This window comes from Artemia franciscana, chromosome 2 (assembly GCF_032884065.1).
Source record: "Artemia franciscana chromosome 2, ASM3288406v1, whole genome shotgun sequence".
Classification (NCBI taxonomy): Eukaryota; Metazoa; Arthropoda; class Branchiopoda; order Anostraca; family Artemiidae; genus Artemia; species Artemia franciscana.
The window spans coordinates 58,277,929-58,297,355 of record NC_088864.1 but is presented as its reverse complement, the minus strand read 5'-3'; the positions used below and the strand labels follow the sequence as shown (position 1 = coordinate 58,297,355).

General features: G+C 35.0%; 1 protein-coding gene across 3 annotated transcripts in view; it reads right to left on the bottom strand.

Annotated features, from left to right (window-relative positions):
• Positions 1–19,427, bottom strand: part of LOC136043841 (N-acetylgalactosamine kinase-like) — a 74,652-nt gene that overhangs the window by 7,748 nt on the left and 47,477 nt on the right. For all 3 annotated transcript variants that reach the window (XM_065728780.1, XM_065728778.1, XM_065728779.1), the window contains exons 7-8: positions 16,253–16,367; positions 5,224–5,416 (exon numbers count right to left, since the gene is read on the bottom strand). In XM_065728780.1, the coding sequence (XP_065584852.1) occupies positions 5,224–5,416; positions 16,253–16,367 (308 nt within the window). The remainder of the gene's footprint in view (positions 1–5,223; positions 5,417–16,252; positions 16,368–19,427) is intronic.

Here is a 19,427-nt window from a genome sequence, read left to right as displayed (position 1 = left end):
ACCAACAGAGAGTGGTAAAGAACTGTAAGTAAGGAGTGACGCGGCGATTGGAGGGCAATTACACCCTCTTCCACGCCCCCTTTCCCTAAAAATCTTTTGATCGAAACCCGAGGTAGTCATTTTGTTCAGCATAGTTTAAAGATCTAATGACTATAAATTTAGATAAAATATGACCCCACCCGCCCTCAGCTCCAGGGTAAAGGGTTTTAAGGTACGAAATTTGCCCATTGTTTACGTATAGTATTTGTTAATAAAAGTATACATGTATTTTTCGGATGGGAAGGGGATGAATTTTCTGCTGAGGAGATTTTCCACGGGGACAATTTTACATGGGCAGGGAAGTTTCTATGGGGTTAGCTTTTCAGAGGAAATCTACACTGGGGGACTTTGCCCGAATTCCAATACGAAAGAAATTCTTTTTATTTGCCTTACTTTCTGTTTGATGACTCAATTTTACGCGTAAAGGTGTTAATGGTAATTGTGCGGGGTAATTTTTTGCAGGGATTGAATTGTCTAGAGGATCTTTCTGTGGAGAGGAGGGATTTTTCCGTGGAGGTCAAGCCTGATTTCCTGGCCTTATTTCGAAAATGATAAGAAATTAAATTTTAAAAAAGATTTTTTTTTCAACTAAAAGTAGGGAGCAACATTGAAACTCAATATGAACAGGAATAATTATGTATATGAGGGGGGGGGGTTGCCCTCTTTTCAAAACCTCGCTCTTTATACTGAAGTTTGAATTTTATCCCAATTCTTCATGAAAGACTCCTGAAACACAAGGATTGTTTAATTAGAACAATACGAAGATTTTTCTCGAAGTACTAAAACTTTTAACGTGAAGAACGAGGAGTTGAAGAGGGGCAACCCACCATCATATACGTAATTATTTCTGCTCGTTTTCAATTTCAATGTTGTTAATTACTTCAGTTGAAAAAAACCTTTTCTTGATCATTTAATTACTATCAGAAGCCACGTAAAGCCTAAGTCTAATTTCATAAATAATTATACAAGCAGAAAACACAAAAAAACATAAAAAACGAAAAATCTGGCAAACGACACCAAAACAACAATATCAGAATGAAAAATCATTCGTTAGTTAAAACAATGAAACTTCAAAATGTCCAGAGTAAGTCAAAAGGAAAAAACTAGTAAAACTACATAAGAATTAACTATTATAGCCTATAGGCTAGATTAACAAAAACTCTTTTAAAAGGACATATAAAAAAGTTAAGAGGGGGACAAAACAAGCGAACAAATATATAACTTTGGCAGAACCAATACCAAATAATAAAAGAGGAAAACTAGCGGGATATTTTTTTAATATTGGTTCTCTGTTGAAGGGAACAAAGATTTTTTCCTACCAGGAGGTAAACTAACAAATGGGGGTCAAACAAGGAACAGGTTCACAGTTAGCAGATTAAGAAATGGGGCGGGCAGAATCTGGATGGGCAATGTCTTTTAGAGAAAACACTTTCTGTGCGATGGCTTGTTATTGCAAAACAGAGGCGAAACATCTTCTACGTCCAAATGTTCCCAACCTGGCTTTTTTAGAAGAAGAGAGTGTGGAGCCATAGATTCTCAGAGCAGTTCTTGCTAAGCAGTTGGCGCGCTGGGTAGGGAATCCTTTATCCGAGGGGCACAGGCTCGATTCCTGGCGTGGGCGGTTATTTGGTTTAGGACGGGGATCAGCGGCGTGACTGTGAAAGCTCAGCCAGAGTCGACCCAGCTCCAAATGGTTACCTGGAGAAATCTGGGGAAACTAAGGAGGAGAGTTTACGAAAGCACAGATGGCTGGTCCGGAGGTCTCTATTGCACTTCCTGGCTGAAGGGCCCTGAAACAGAGATCAGCACCACCGGTTTGAACCTTGAGAGTTTAGTGCCGTCATACTTATTTTGGGTGTCAGGGTAGAAAATTAGAAAAGGATATTCAAGATGTGGGTGGAGAGGGGGACTACGAATCCTTAAATAAGGGGAAGGGGAACACTAAATTTATTTAGGAGGCAAAGAACGAAGATAGATGCATTAGCTCTATGGATAATATCTTTAACAGACGCCCACTTTAAATTATGAGAAATTGTAACCCTAAGTATTTTAAAGAAGGGCATAACGATTTCTGAGGGGATAGGGTTAAGAAAACGCTACAAGGTTTTAAGGGAATATACTAGCTTTATCATGGGTTTAGAGGGGTTTACTCTCATGTCTAAGTCCTAAGCATCGTCTATAGTGTCATTGAAGTTGCTCATACGGTAACTTGTTCAATTCCTATAGTAGGTCTCAACAACCGCTAGGTCATCCACAAATTTTCATCTGTAAGGAAATTCCTTAGTAAGGCTGTTAATCACAACTGAAAAAAGAAGGGAACTTAGAAGAATATCTTTTGGTACTCCATTGCAGACAGGGAGGAGTCTGGAATAAGGATTCGAATATTTTAATAGATATGATGTATTTGATGAGAAGGAGTTGACCCATTGCACCAGGAGAGAGATATTATTGAATTCATTGATAACTTTCTTAATTAATATATTATGGTTAAGTAGGTCAAATGCTTTTTGAGAGATCAAAGTTAGCCAGCAATTAGGCTTTTCGACAATTTTCTCAATTGAGTCGACAAGAACAACCTAATAGGAAGCAGATGTAGATCTAAAGCTCCAGAATTGCCCCAGGTTAGTAAGAGGTAGGATTTTTCATGAAATCTTTCTTATAGTTAAGAGAATATAGAAATGAAAGAAGTAAAAAAATACCTTCATGCCAGGCTTTCTGTCTTTCATTCTAAAGGGAGAATGAAACCCTGTTTCCATATGTGCGGGAATTACCCAGACTCGGTAATCCCGTTGGAAAAGAACAACAAAGACTTTGAAAGGAAGCCACCAAAAGCGCTGATAAGAAGAGATGGGGTATCCAAAGAGTAAACACTTATTTTTTTCAATTTTCTAAATCTTCTTCCGATCTCAGACAAAGATGTCATAGGCAGCGCAATAGCACTGTCTAAGTAAAGAGCGATATGGGCACAATAGTAGTATCCCCTCAACAATTTTAAACAGAGCCATAGAAAGTGTAAAATTGGGACTACTAGCCCCTAAGAACGTTATTACATGCATCTGGGTCTTACACAATACTATAGCGCAAGTGTAACGTAATAGTACACCTGTACGTTACGTAATAGGGAATGTTTTCTTCAAGATGCAGGAGCTTGTTACATAATAGAACGTGTTTTTTCTTTGGTTGTTTAAACAAACTTTCGAGTGTTAGGACTTCTTTACTTCAGGATTTTTTTTTATTGTTACGTAATAGGGCTTATTTTCTCATTCAAATGTTACATAACAGAGTATTTTTTTTTCTTTGGTTGTTTCAAAACCTACGAGATGCAGGAAAAAACCTTCAGGTTCCCCTTCCCCACTCAAGTAAGGAAATGGTCCCCAGTAATCATCACCCAATATTTTCATACTTCACAAACACACATAGCCTTTTTCTGTCTGCAAACAGAGGATTTTCCACCATTTTCTATGAGCAGAACCGTTACAGAGTTTAGACGTCGATTGATTTTTCTAGGAACAAAAGTTTGTTATTCTAGTAGTATGGTAAACAAAAGGTGCCCCGTTATTTTCAGGAAACAGGAGCATCACGTGATCCTCTACTGGTTCATTTTCTTCAAGCAAGAACCGAGTAATTTTTTATTTTTCCCGGGGGGTATAAAATTGCGGTCTTGAACGAGCTTTCCCATCATTCTTGTTTTAGATTTTGAAGGTGCAACTCGTCTTTGAAAAATGCATATGTCTCAAAAATACCAACAGGTAAGGCACTATCTATATTAAGGATACCCCGTCTCCCCACCAAAAAATAAGGTGCGTATACCCAAATTTAACCTACTATAACTCAATATTGAATTACCAGCTAAACCAATCCCCTCCCTCATAAAGTAATTTTATCGGAGGTATAATAATCTTATTATTATCACGTCAATATATAAGCTGTATTGGTTATTTCAACGTATTTTTCGCGATTCTAGCAGAAAGGTAAACTTACATCCTTCATATATTTGAGTTAGGCATTATTCGCCATCAGTCTCCCTCTTTATGCTAACTGCTAATGACCTTGAATAGCACAATGCAACCTGGCTTTCGACTGCCCACTGAGAATTTACTAAGAAGGTTCGGGTATTCGAGGGAAAACATCATCCGTCGGTTATTGAGAAGGCAATGCCAGGAGGATTTGGACGATGGAAGCGAATAATCTTTTAAGATTATTGGCAGTAACTTCAGAAGATTAAGGCAGGTTGAAGGCAAGATGGTATAGACTCCTGCAAAACACCTTTTATACGCCAAAATACTATTTGTTTGGTTTATGAGTAAGCAATTATTCAACCTTACTTTTGTATTAAGATCAGGCAGATTCACGAATTTCTCTTATAAGTGTTTTTCTTAGTTTAGTAGCTTCATCCATTTTACAATTTCTGGAAAGATCAAGGATTAATCATTGAAACAGTCTTTAAATCGTTTTTTTTTTTGGGGGGGGGGGAGAAATTAAGATTCTTATTAATTAGATTTTTAAGGAAGGAACAACTTTTTTTATTAAGACTTTGTAAATTGTACATAGGCTATCAGACCAATCTTCAGTATCCAGTCACATTCCAAGAGAGAAGGTCCGAATTTTAAAAGAGGACGATAAGAGCCATACGTTATTGAGAAAAGAATACTTAAAATTTGAAGAAAGGGACAAGAGGAAGAAAAGGTAATAATTCCCACAAAACGGGGACAAAACTGAGGGGGACAGTAAAAATTATTCATAGTAGTTTTGATGGGATCCACAGAGGTGTTTCCCCTAGCAGTTGGTATTCAAGCCATTTGCTTAACTTGAAGAGGAGAGCGAATTGAATTCATCATAAGGTTATTGGCGTCATCTATTAAAAAAAAATTCCAACAGTTGGATATTTAGAAATAACAAGATCAGCATTAGTCTGCGATTGCTGGATAACTGCGTTTCACAACAATATTTTGGCTAGGCGAGTAATAGAAGGCTAAAATTGCAAGAACATTATACGGATGAAGGAGTACTTTTGGCCTAATACCTGGCCAAAAATTTCATCATGCTCAGACAAACTGGGACTGGAACAACTTTGGGGTAGTTTGCTCTTCGTAAAAAACAAGACACCAACAAGTACAAGTTTTAAAAAGGACCTATGGAAAATTTATGTACAAAAAACCATAAATTTAATTAATTTGATCATACCCAGCTCCAGTAAGGCGTACTCCATACGCCATTGGGGCCACAAGGTTGACTAGTTTATCAAGTTCCGGGTGACTACATTCGTAGAGGTCACGACAGGAGGCATGACTTTCATTCATAAGTTTTCCAAGTGTAGCAAGGGAGGCTTGCTGAGGGTTGTCACAAGTCTTTTTAAATTCTTCTACACGAGCCGCCTCTAAAAATTATTTTAAGTTACAGAGCACGTAAAATTAGCTTTGAGAGCCCAGGTCAAACGAATAAAACATATGAATAAAAAATTAAGTAAATATCACAATTCCTTGTATCTATACAGCTTTGAATGTTATCCATTTAGTTTTGATTCCAATTAAGTTTCTAAAAGTAATGAAGATATAACAAGACATTGAAAAAAAAATTCAAATCATAAAAGGTAATAGAAGTGTTACATCCTTTGGTACTTGCATGATAAACCCACTACCGCTCTAGTTGTTCATTCAATGACAATTTACGTTTTTTTTCGTTAGTTTCTTTCAGCTTAGCGCGAGACAAGACAAAGAGAAGTGACAGAATAGATGAAAAATATACAATTTGGGCTATATATTTGCACATTAGATATGGGAGTGGGGATAAAGTATTTGGAAAGTGTAAAGTTAGAAAACAATTCTTACTAAATAATATGCAGAATAACTGTACCTAAAACATGAGGCATGCACACCCACTATACTTTAGTCAGCCTCCCCCCATAAAGTGCAAATATATAGCCCACATTTGCTTCTAAAGTATATGTTTTATCATACTTTGGCATATTTAATTAGGATTGACGTCAGAGAAACATATTAAATGAATATTAGGGAGTGGGTATATCATACAAACACCAATCCTTTATCGAAAACTAGATTAAAAAAAAGCGTTTTTCCCGCTAAAGTAAAAACCCACGCTAAAACCTTAAAACGACAGAAGTTTAACTATTATTTTAATGAAAAAACTCAAATTTTCCAACATTTACTCTTTACTATAATGCTTTAAAAACAAAAGTATCACTTAAAGCACCAAAGACAGTTAAAACGACATCTGATACTTTGAACTGGTTAAATGGAAACTCAAACAGCCATTTACATCTAAAAAACTCCGAGAAATTGGCTATTCAATTATTTCTGAAAAAGACTATGTAGATAGGGAGTTTTTGGTTGCAGCAGGTACTAAAGTATGAAAAACGAAACATGGAAAAATCAGCAAAACGTAAGGTATCAAGAAATTCAGCAAATCTGGCCACTCTCAAGCAGAGAGTAGCCAGATTTGAGAGTGGCAAGAGATTTTTCAGAGAGATGCAATGAGTCTTTCAAATGGGTCTATTTTCAGTTTTACGGCTTTGATCCTTCAAACCAGAGATCTGACAACACTGCTCTGACGATGCAGTTGTCTTTGAGAATCAAAAGATTGTTAATACTTGAATTTTTATAGACAAAAAGCATATAAAATTAGTTAATTATTTCTGGTTATTTCTTCTTCACGGCAGTTAACTAAGAAAAAATAAACATGAGTGAAAATCAGGAAAACGTAAGGCATCAAGAAGTTAAGCATTTGTACTAAACGTAAGGCATCAGATGGGACGCATTTGTACTGAAAACAATTTTGTATGTGTGTAAGCTAATTTTTGTTTGTTATTTTTTGTAGCCATGGTCCTTGTGGCTTTAGAGCATTAAATACTTAAAATATCTAATATTTATTATGTATCCTATTATGTTTGTTTTGTTTTTGTGATTATTATGTTATTTAATTGTTATTGCTACGCACTATGCGTTTTATCGTTATGTATGTTACTATGATGTGTTATAATTTTGTGCACAAGTGTTTGTTTTTCTTTTTTTGCCATGGCCCAAAGAGGCTTTCGCTTTGCAATAAAATATCTATCGATTTATCTATTTATTCCTAATAGCCATACAGATAAACTAAATCACAAAAGTAAGTAGAGCATACCATACAGAAAACCCAAAGTATCATTGTTGATTTCCTAAATCGACTTATATTTTTTTTTTACCATGACAATGACATTGGACAACAGCTCTAGAAATGTTGTTCCACAATTATATTTTTATCGCACTGCTCTTGTGTTAGAGAGTTCGCCCAAGAAGCATTGAAGTTCAGCGTTCGTGAAGTGTTCAGCATTGCGTTTTCAGTGTTAATGTCATTCATTCCTTTCGTCTACAGAACACTTATTTTTCTGGATTTAATTTCTATTCTATTTAACGTCGTCTTCGGAACGTTTTTAAGTAGTTTGCTTCCAGTACATTATTTTGTCATATTTTAAATTGTTTCATCTTAAATCTCGTGTAAAGATTAGCCACGAGGATACCGCAGGCCAAACTGACAAGGGACGGTCGGCCTTGTTAGCCTCCAATTACTTCCAAATACTAAGAAAAAAGAAAAACAGTGGAACCCACAATTTCCAATCGATTTCTCTTCGAAAACTTTATGACCATCAATTCAATCGAGCAACCACTATGATCATGTCTTTAGGGAGAAGGCAAGCATAGAGCCCTTCCATAACAATGGGCTACAATTGCTCTTAATATTCCATTCAAACTGTTACAATATCCTACGTTTCTGTTAAATTTCATGAATTAGTCTGACTATGCAAAATAGAAAATTAGATATAAAGTAATTTAAAATATCAAAAATAAACACAGGTCTAGAAATAAAAAGAGGCCAGCAAGTGTCTTTGGACTTGATCGAATCTTCTCATAAATCAATCTAAGCCAAAGCCGAGAATCAAAACTATTTGAAATTCGAATCACAGAAGTTTGTAAAGCATGGGGCAGTTAAAGTTGGAGAGAAAAAGAACACAATCAGATATAATTTAATATCCCCTTCAGCTCTCTACTCTATATGGTAGAATTTGCCTACCACCTTCAAACAGGTTTTTGCGGTACTTGTATAATAAACCCCCTACCATTTAAGTAGTTCATCTATTGATGCATTATAGAACCGGTTTTTTACGCTAGTTTCTTTCAGCTTAGCGTGAGACAAGACAAAGAGAAGTGACAGAATAAAAGAAAAAATATATAATTTTTGGTTATATATTTGCATATTGGGGGCTAAGGGGTAAGGTAATGTATTTGGAGATTACAAAGTTAAAAAATAATTCTTACTGCATATTATGCAGAATAATTGTACCTATGAAATTAGGCCTGCAGACCCACTATACTTTACCCCCCTCCCCCCATTATGTGCAAATATATAGCCCAATTTTTTTCTAAAAGTATTATATTTTTATCTTACTTTTGTATTTTTCATAAGGATTGAGCGTCAGAGAGACATATTAGAAGAATATTAGGCAAGGATTATATCATACAGGTACCCAGCATTTATTCATTTATTTTCACCCAAAACGATAAGCACTCAGTAATACTGCTTTGTAGTGCCAATATACAATCTGATAATGATAACAACTTCGAAAACAAAAAAAAAAAATTAAGGAAATACACACGAAATATAAAACAGATAGAACTAAAAAATGAAAAACGAATAGAGAGTTTAGTTAACCAACAACATAAAAAGGGAAGGCATTGATGGGTAATTACACAATTAATAAAGCCAATGATTTATTTAAGCTGCATTCGCACGCCTGTCTAGCTAGATATCTTTGTTCAGATAGTTCACGCGTAAGAAAAAAAAACCCTCAAAATGATCCAATGAGAAAGTAGCTTGACAGTGATGTTTGCATACACGTCAAGCTAAAATCAGTTCTAACCCCACACTTTACCACGAAACTCATTCCTACAGTCAATTCACCAAGAAGTTCAGATTACACAAACAAAGCTTTTATGAGCAATTATCAGTTCTGATTTAAGCTGGTAGCCGGACGTTTACAAAATCACTCTCCATGTTAGCCGTTTGCTTTCTATCCTCCATTTTTGAAAAAAGTTATCTCCCCCACAAAACACCTCCTCAGACTTTTCGTATCAATTATCCAATCTGATTTAGAATATGTGGAGTATGCTCACCAAGCTTGGCGACTCTAACAAAACACAAACCGAAAAACCAGAGGCAATACAAAAAAAGGGCTTTAAGAATAATATTGATCAAGGCAAGCTCCATTGCTTCTTTCTCCTTTAAAAGCTCAAACAAACAATTCTGGTTGAGAGGAGAGAGATATTCTGTGCAGCAAGTTTGTGCATAACGCACTTTCTAACCCTCGGCTTTCTCGTATTTTTCCCCCATCTTACATTTCTACCAACTACCGAAATTCAGAAATTGCACGAAGAAAAGTCCTGTTCGTCACCTTGCGATGTCTACTCATAACAAGCATACAATATATTTTTTATTCTCAGCTATCAAGTGGTGCAATACAAGCAAGTAGTGGGAATTAACAAGCCACTTCTCTTTAGTTTAATTTTCTTTTTATTTTATTCATTTTTATTTTAATTTTAATAAAATTAAAATATCTTGGTGATCTGATTTTCTTTTTTATTTCAACTTTTTTTCAAATTTCTTTTAATAATACAACAATAAAATTTTGCAGTTAAACGATTTTACCTGAATAACAGACTGTTGGGTGTACGGTATGATATTTGTCGAGTGTATGTTGAGCATACGGTATGACATTTGTTGAGTGTACGGTAAGACATTATGCAGCTGTTTACCGTGTTATTCTTAATCTTTAAGTTTATTTGATGAGAACATAAATTTGGCCATTTTTGCTTGTAATAAATCATTTAAAAATAAACCATTCATTCATTCATTCATTCATATCCTTGGTCAGATATATAAGTCCAGCTAAATGTCGTTTTAGATGAAAGAGACAGAACCAAGTCACCATGGTCAAACAGACTCCTCCTAATATTATACGTATATACTACAAATTGACTCTCCTAAATATTACTCCCATTAATTAGAATCTAGAACCTTATGAATTTCATTCATAAGTATTTTGAAGTCCTGTACTTCAAGAAGTCCGTCTTACTGGAGTAATTAAATAAAAAAAACTAGTTTTTTTTAACTGAAAGTAAGGAGCGACATTAAAACTTAAACGAACAGAAATTACTCGCTATATGAAATGGGTTGTCCCTTCTGCAATCCCTCGCTCTTTACGCTAAAGTTTTTAATTGTTTTAAAAAGTAGAATTGTGGCAAAGAGTCAAACTTTAGCGTAAAGAGCGAGGGATTGCGGAGGGGACAACCCATTTCATATAGGGAGTAATTTCTGTTCGTTGTAAGTTTTAATGTCGCTCCTTACTTTCAGTTAAAAAAACTAGTTTTTTCTTATTTAATTTCTGAACGTTTTTGAATTAATGCATGTTTGAATTTGGCTCTCCTCACATAAATTATTAAAATGAAATTCGCATATTAATCCTTTTTTGGCTAAATGGCCTTCTCTTAGTTTTGATCAGACGATTTTGAGAAATAAGGGGTGGGGAAGGAGGCCTAGTTGCCCTCCAATTTTTCGGTTACTTAAACAGGCAACTAGAACTTTTAATTTTTAACAAACGTTTTTATTAGTAAAAAATATACGTAACTTAAAAATTAACTTACGTAACAAACTTTTATATTCTTATATTTTTGATTATATATATATATATATATATATATATATATATATATATATATATATATATATATATATATATATATATATATATATATATATATATATATATATATATATATGAGGGGGTTTGTCCCCTCGTTAATACCTTGCTCTTCACACTAAATCTTAAGTTTTGTCCCAATTCTTTAAGAATGACCCCTGAATCAGAAAGGCCGTAGAATCAATAGTTGAAATTACTAAAAATACTTTAGCATAAAGAGTGAAGTATTTAGGAGGAGAAAACCCCCTCATTATGCGTAAAAATCTCTGTTTGTTTTAAGTTTTACTGCTGCTCCCTACTTTCAGTTGAAAAAACTTTTTCATATTTATTTTTTCATTGTTTTTTTATAATAACACTAGAAAATCCTGCGCCCCCTTCATTGAATTTCACTTCCCCCATGGCACATTCCTCCAAGGAAAGATCCTCCCACGTAGCCCCCTCCCCTCCAATCCCCCCCCAAAAAAACAACAACCTGAAAACGTCTGTACACTTCCCAATAACCATTACTGTATGTAAACATTGGTCAAAGTTTGTAACTTGCAGCCCCTCCCCCAGGGACTGTGAGGGAGTAAGTCATCCCCAAAGACATAGTTATTATGGTTTTCGACTATGTGGAACAAAATCGCCATCTCAAAATTTTGATCTGTTGACTTTGGGAAAAAATGAGCGTGGGAGGGGGCCTAGGTGCTCTCCAATTTTTTGGTCACTTAAAAAGGGCACTAGAACTTTTCATTTCCGTTAGAATGAGCCCTCTTGCAACACTCTAGGACCACTTGGTCAATACGATGACCCCCGGGAAAAAAAAACAAAAAACAAACAAAAAAACAAATAAACACGCACCCGTGATCTGTCTTCTGGCAAAAAATACGAAATTCCACATTTTTGTAGAATGGACCTTAAAATTTTTTCTATAGGGTTCTCTGATACGCTGAATGCGATGGTGTGATTTTCGTTAAGATCCTATGAATTTTAGGGGGTGTTTCCCCCTATTTTCCAAAATAAGGCAAATTTTCTCAGGCTCGTAACGTTTGATGACAAAGATTAAATTTGATGAAACTTATATATTTAAAATCAGCATAAGAATCCGATTCTTTTGATATATCTTTTAGCATCGAAGTTCCGTTTTTTAGAGTTTCGTTTACTATTGAGCCGGGTCACTCCTTACTACAGTTCGTTACCACGAACTGTTTGATACTGCACTTGGATATTCGTAATAAAAAAAAATCAACTCATATTAATCAAGACATTAACATTATTCTTTTATTTTGACTCTCTTAAATATTATAAGTCCAGCTAAATGTCGTTTTAGGTGAAAAAGAAAGAACCAGACCACCATGGTCAAAGAGACTCCTCCTAATATTATACGTATATGCTACAAATTGACTCTCCTAAATATTACTCCCAGTAATTATAATCTAGAACCTTATGAATTTCGTTCATGAATGTTTTGAAGTCGCGTACTTGAAAAAGTCCATCTTACTGAAGTAATACTGCACTTGGAAATTAGTAAAAAAAAAAAAAAAAAAAAAAAAAAAAAAAAAAAAAAAAAAAAAAAAAAAAAAAACTTATTATGTCGCCCTGAAAAGAGTAACAGCCATGAGTAGTTATTTCTGAAAAGCATTTAAAATATTTTAGCTAAAACGGTCAAAAACAATTGCAAAAATTGGCATATTATTAGGGGCTATGAAATGTACCGCTCCGTTCTTGTTTAGTTGCTTGTATTTAATTTGTTATATGCTTCCCCTCTGAATCCTTTTTTCTTCAGATATTTTGAAGAGTTAATTTTCTAACATTCGTTATATTTATTCTTTTATTTTTCATTGTGAATTTTACTTACAATACAGGACCGCCTATTGCGACCATAGGATCCCCCTCACTATCTCTCACTTATTGCGTATTTTCCTTACGTCTATCCGACCGCTGGTAGAATATTTTTGTCCGTTTGGCATTACGGCCTGACTTTGGACCAAAAAAATCGCCTGGAAAGGATCCAATACCAAGCTCTTCTGGTAGTTTCTAAATCTACAACAGTTCCTTATTCTAAACCAATTTTCCCTCACAGTTCTTTCGGCACGCTGGTATGAATTATGCTTTAAGTTTGGTGTCAGTATTTTGTCAAATCCGCGGCTTAGTGAAATCGTCCCCCTTGAGTATCTCCCTCCGCGTCAAGGGCTCCCGCGACAAGTAGCTGAACCAGTACATAAAGTTCAACCAGTAGCAGCACGACATATACGACACGAATTCAGTTTCGTTCCTTCGTTCGTCACGGTTTTCAATCCAACACTAACACGTCAATAATTGTATATATATATATATATATATTGTATATATATATATATATATATATATATATATATATATATATATATATATATATACTAGCTGTTGGGGTGGCGCTTCGCACCACCCCAACACCTAGTTGGTGGGGGCGCTTCGCGCCCCCCCCCCCAAGCCCCCCCGCGCGCGTAAGTCGTTACGTGCCATATTAGTTACGCGCCATTGTAGTGGTGTCCCTATGTCCCACCTGTGAATATATATATATATATATATATATATATATATATATATATATATATATATATATATATATATATATATATATATATATATATATATGTTTTTAACTACGTAAAACTTGCGAATATACAACATTCTTTGCTGTCCCATTGTCTGTGCATATAAATAGATTGTCAGGTTTACCGACTCTTGAACATGCAACATATAATGGTCCATGGGAAAACAATCCGTATTCAGATCTATACCTCATGATTCTAATGATTGCCCTTGAGCTTTGTTGATGGTGATTGCTAATCGACCATTCCCTGAGTCGCCATCGTCATTTATATATCCCCCTGTGCACCCCGGCGTCCCCTTTGTAGTTATGTCCCTGTGTCCCGGTCGTCATTTATATTCCCTGTGTCCCGGTCGTCATTTGTGTCCCGGTGTTCCAGTCTGTGATTTCTCTTTGAGTGTCCCGGGCGTCATTTATATTCCTTGTGTCTCGGTGTCCCGGTCGTCATTTATATCCCCCTGTGCCCCCCGGCGTCCCCATTGTAGTTGTGTCCCTGTGTCCCGGTCGTCATTTATATTCCCTCTGTCCCGGTCGTCATTTGTATCCCGGTGTCCCGGTCTGTATATACATTCGTTTTTTAGTTTTGTTTTTCTCCTTTATTTTTTTCCTTTTTTCTTTTTTTTCTTTTTTAGTTTATTTAGATTTTTAGATTTTTTAGTTTTTTTATTAGTTTTTAGTTTTTTTGTAGTTTTTACCATTTTTTTAGTTTTTTTTTTTTTTTACTTATGTCCTGGTCGTCATTTATACTCCCTGTGTCCCGGTCGTCATTTGTGTCTCGGTGCTTTGTTGATTGCTAATTTATATTATATTTATATTTATATTTTTTATATTTATTAATATTTTTTTAGTTTTCTTTTTCTCTTATTTTTCAGTTTTTTCCTTTTTTTAGTTTTTTCTTTTTTAGTTTTTAGTTTTTTTTTGTTTTTTACCTTTTTTTTAGTTTTTTTAGTTTTTTTAGTTTTTTAGCTTTTTTAGTTTTTTTATTAGTTTTTAGTTTTTTTTTAGTTTTTGCCTTTTTTTAGTTTTTTCAGTTTTTTTTTAGTTTTTAGTTTTTTACCTTTTTTTAGTTTTTTTTTAGTTTTTTAGCCTTTTTAGTTTTTTTTCTTTTTAGTTTTTTTTGTAGTTTTTACCTTTTTTAGTTTTTTTTCTTCTTTTGTATTAGTGTGAAATAATTCAGACGTCATATGCGGACAAACACGACGTCACTCGACAGACAGACAGACAGACATAACCCACAAACAACTTATTTTTATATATATTTATTCATATTTTTTTAGTTTTCTTTTTCTCTTTTATTTTTCAGTTTTTTCCTTTTTTTTAGTTTTTTTCTTTTTTAGTTTTTAGTTTTTTTTAGTTTTTTACCTTTTTTTAGTTTTTTTTAGTTTTTTTTTAGTTTTTTAGCTTTTTTAGTTTTTTTATTAGTTTTTATTTTTTTTGTAGTTTTTGCCTTTTTTTATTTTTTTCAGTTTTTTTTTAGTTATTTGATTTTTACCTTTTTTTAGTTTTTTTTAGTTTTTTAGCTTTTTTAGTTTTTTTTCTTTTTAGTTTTTTTTGTAGTTTTTACCTTTTTTAGTTTTTTTCTTCTTTTGTATTAGTGTGAAATAATTCAGACGTCATATGCGGACAAACATGACGTCACCTGATCCACACACAGATCCACACACAGACAACTTATTTTTATATATATATATATATATATATGTATTATATATATGCTGCGGTTATATATATATATATATATATATATATATATATATATATATATATATATATATATATATATATATATATATATATGTATTATATATATGCTGCGGTTATATATATATATATATATATATATATATATATATATATATATATATATATATATACTGCTGCGGTTAAGGTAGGAAATGAGGTTAGCAACTGGTTTTGCATTAAATCAGGAGTTAAGCAGGGTTGTGTTCTATCCCCCTTTATATGGTTATGCAATTTACTGCCCGTTTATTGCTCTGTAAAAATTATGTCATTTATTGTCCATTTATTGCTCTGTACAAGTTATGCAATTTATTGCCCATTTATTGCTCTGTACAAGTTACGCAATTGACTGCCCATTTATTGCTCTGTACAAATTATGCAATTTATTGCATAATTTATTGGAAAAAGTTATGCAATTTATTGCAAAATGCTGTCAGATATCAACATAAGTCAATTACCACCTTTTCATGATCTCAAGTTTGTTCTTTTTTTTTGTTAATTCTTTTCTCATTTGTACTCCACTCGTTTAAATTTTTTGTATTAGTTGGTTAGATGATCTGGGCAAAGTTTGGTCCCTGATAGACGTGGAGATCACATGGTTAAGTGCCCCCTATTATAAAAAACCAACGCTTACAAGATTGACTTTACAGAGTCTTGAAAAAAATGTACAACTTTGCGTTCCGAACTGGCTCATTTTAAAACATACGTGTATGCTGGGAATAGGGAGCTTTCCTTTCATAAGACTGACCCAAAGACCCTCAAGACAATTTCAAATTGTAAGTTGAACATTGTTTTACTTTTAAATCATCCCTTGCAGTAAAAATTCTCCTTGATCCAAGTTTCAGAAAACACTCGCACTGTTGTTTCAGAAGACACTCCTGGGTTAGGTTAGGTTAGGTTACCTAGGTTAGGTAACCTAACCTGTTTAGAGTTGTTTTGAGTGGATTTTGTGCTGTTTGAGTTTCCTTGGGTGAATTTGGCAAAAGTTGAATTTTTTACCTGGATAGGTCACGCTTTGTTTATGTTGAATTTTATATTTTTGTTTGAATAGATTTTGCGTGCAATTTGAGAATAAAGAATAAGAAAAAGAAAGAGAAAAATACAACAAAGAAGAATAAATTGCAGCGAAAAAATTAAAATCAACAACAAATTACCAGAAAAAACATGCAGAAGCCTTTGTTTGCATTTGAAACTTTGTATATGTTTTGTATTTGAAGTAAGAACACTTTCTTCTAGTTCTTCTTCTGTTATTCCTAATATAGAGCAAACCTAAAAAAGGTAACAGAAAATACAATATATAACACAAAAAGTCAGTCAAACAAGGATAAAAATTAATGACAGGCAATAAAATTTACTTGACACAATAGGGTGGGGGCAGTTGCCCCCAAGACTTTATTTGCCTAGTAAGCCCTCAGTTTGCTCCCTGCGACCACTTCAAGCATAAACCATCTTTTATGAAAATGTCTTTATTTATCCTTTAGTAAACAAATCACAAAATTTTATCGTATATAAGATCAAACTAAGATGACGCGCATCCCGTCCTAGATTCTTAGTACTCAAGTCTGTAAGGATTACAATGAATGAATTCACTCGTTTTCTTTGTAAATAGTGAATGAGTCAAATAAAGATAATCGATATTTTAAACGCAAACCACCAGTTAAAAAAGCAAAGTTCGCCAGTAACTTAGCAGCACTAAAGGCTGTGTCGGGTGAATTATGTAAATCTGTCATTGATGGTACCAGTAAAAGTTCAATGCCTATGTTTACTTCACGCAACGGCTTCCAACGTACTGTGATTCCGTAATGTGGCGTTTGGTGATTCCAACGTAAGTTTACAGCAGAAAAATATTCTTATGGAGCTTCTAGATTCGGAACAAGAGCTAAGAGCTCATATGGCACTTGTGACGAGGTCGGAAGAGCCAAGAGCCAAGAGCTCATATGTTATGAGCTCTAGCAAAATTCTAAGAATCAATAGCTTGCTTCAAAAGGAAAATCAGAGGCTTAATGCGGGTTGGGATCTAAAATAAGAGCTCTGAGTCACGAGGTCCTTCTAAATATCAAAATTCATTAAGATCCGATCACCTACTCGTAAGTTAAAAATACCTCAATTTTTCTAATTTTTCCTCTCCCTGCAGCCCCCCAGATGATCGAATCAAGGAAAACGACTTTATCAAGTCAATTTGTGCAGCTCCCTGACACGCCTACTAATTTTCATCCTCCTAGCACGTCCAGAAGCACCAAACTCGCCAAAGCACTGAACCCCACCACCTAACTCCACCAAAGAAAGCGGATCCAGTCCGGTTACGTCAATCACGTATCTGCGACATTTATGAGGGTTTCCCAAGATTTCCGGTTTCCCCCTCCAACTCTCCCCAATGTCAAAAGATCTGGTTGGGATTTGAAATAAGAGCTTTGAGACACGAGTTCTTTCTAAATATCAAATTTCATTAAGATCCGGTCACCCGTTCTTAAGTTAAAAAACCCTCAATTTTTCTAATTTTTCCAAATTAACAATCCCCAGCTCCCTCAAAGAGAACGGATCCGTACCAATTATGTCAATCTCGTATCTATAACTTGTGCTTATCCGTCCCATCAAGTTTCATCCCGATCTCTCCACTTTAAGGGTTTTCCAAGATTTCCGGTTTCCAATATTTCTGTTTCCCCCCTTCAACCCTCTATGTCCTCGGATCCGATTCAAATCGAAAATGCAGCATCTGAGACACAAGATTCTTCTATATATCAAGTTTCATTAAGATCCGATCAAACATTCGTAAGATACCTCGATTTTTACGTTTTCCAAGAATTTCGGTTTCCCCCTCTATCTCCCTTCAATGTCAAAGGATCTGATCGAGATTTAAAATGAGAGTTCTAAAGCACAAGATCCTTCTAGATATCGACTCTCATTAACATCTGATCACGCGTTCGTAAGTTACAAATACCTCATTTTTTCTAGTTTTTCCGAATTACTCCCCCCCCCAACTCCACCAAAGAGAGCAGATCCGGTCCGGTTATGTCAGTCACCTATCTTAGACCTGTGCTTATTCTTTCCACCAAGTTTCATCCTGATCTCTCCACTTTAAGCGTTTTCCAAGATTCCTCCCCCCCTAATAACACTGGATCCGATCGGGATTTAAAATAAGAGATCTGAGTTTCGAGGTCCTTCTAAATATGAGATTTCATTGAGATAGATCACTCTTTCGTAAGTCAAAAATACCTCATTTTTTCTAATTTTTTGGAACTAACCCTCCCCCCAACTCCCCCAAAGAGAGCAGATCCGTTCTGGCTATGTCAATCCCGTATCTAGGACTCGTGCTTATTTTTCCCACCAAGATTCATCCCGATCCCTCCACTGTAAGCGTTTTCCAAGATTTAGGCTCCACCCCCCCCAACTTCTCCTTCACCGGATCCGGTCGGGATTTAAAATAAGAGCTCTGAGACATGGTATCCTTCTAAACATTAAATTTCATTAAGATACGATCACTCCTTCGTAAGTTAACAATACCTCATTTTTTTAATTTTTTAGAATTAACCCTCTTCCCCTAACTCCCCCAAAGAGAGCGGATCCGTTCCGGTTAATTCAATCACGTATCTAGGACTTAAGATTATTTTTACCACCAAGTTCATCCCGATCCCTCCACTCAAGGCGTTTTTCAAGATCTTAGGTCCCCCTCCCAGCTCCTCCCAATGTCGCCGGATCCAGTCAGGATTTAAAATGACAGCTCTGAGATGCAATATTCTTCCAAAAATCAGATTTAATTGAGATCCGATCACTCCTTCGTAAGTTAAAAATACCTCATTTTTTCTAATTTTTCAGAACTAACCATCCCCCCAACTCCCCCAAAGAGAGAGGATCCGTTCCGGTTATGTCAATCACGTATCTAGGACATGTGCTTATTTTTCCCACCAAGTTTCATCCCGATCCCTCAGCTCTAAGCATTTTCCGAGATTTTAGGCCCCCCCTCAATTCCCCCCAATGTCACCGGATCCAATCGGGATTTAAAATAAGAGCTCTGAGACACGATATTCTTCCAAACTTCAAATTTCATTAAGATCCTATCACTCCTTCGTAAGTTAAAAATACCTCATTTTTTCTAATTTTCCGAATTAAATCCCCCCCCCCCTAAAAAACCCAAACAGAGCAGATCCATTCCAGTTATATCAATCACGTATCTAGGACTTCTGCTTATTTTTCCCACCAAGTTTCATCCCGATCCCTCCATTCTAAGCGTTTTCCAAGATTTTAGGTCCCCCCAACTCCCCCAATGTCACCGGATCTGGTCGAAATTTAAAATAAGAGCTCTGAGACACGATATCCTTCCAAATATCAAAT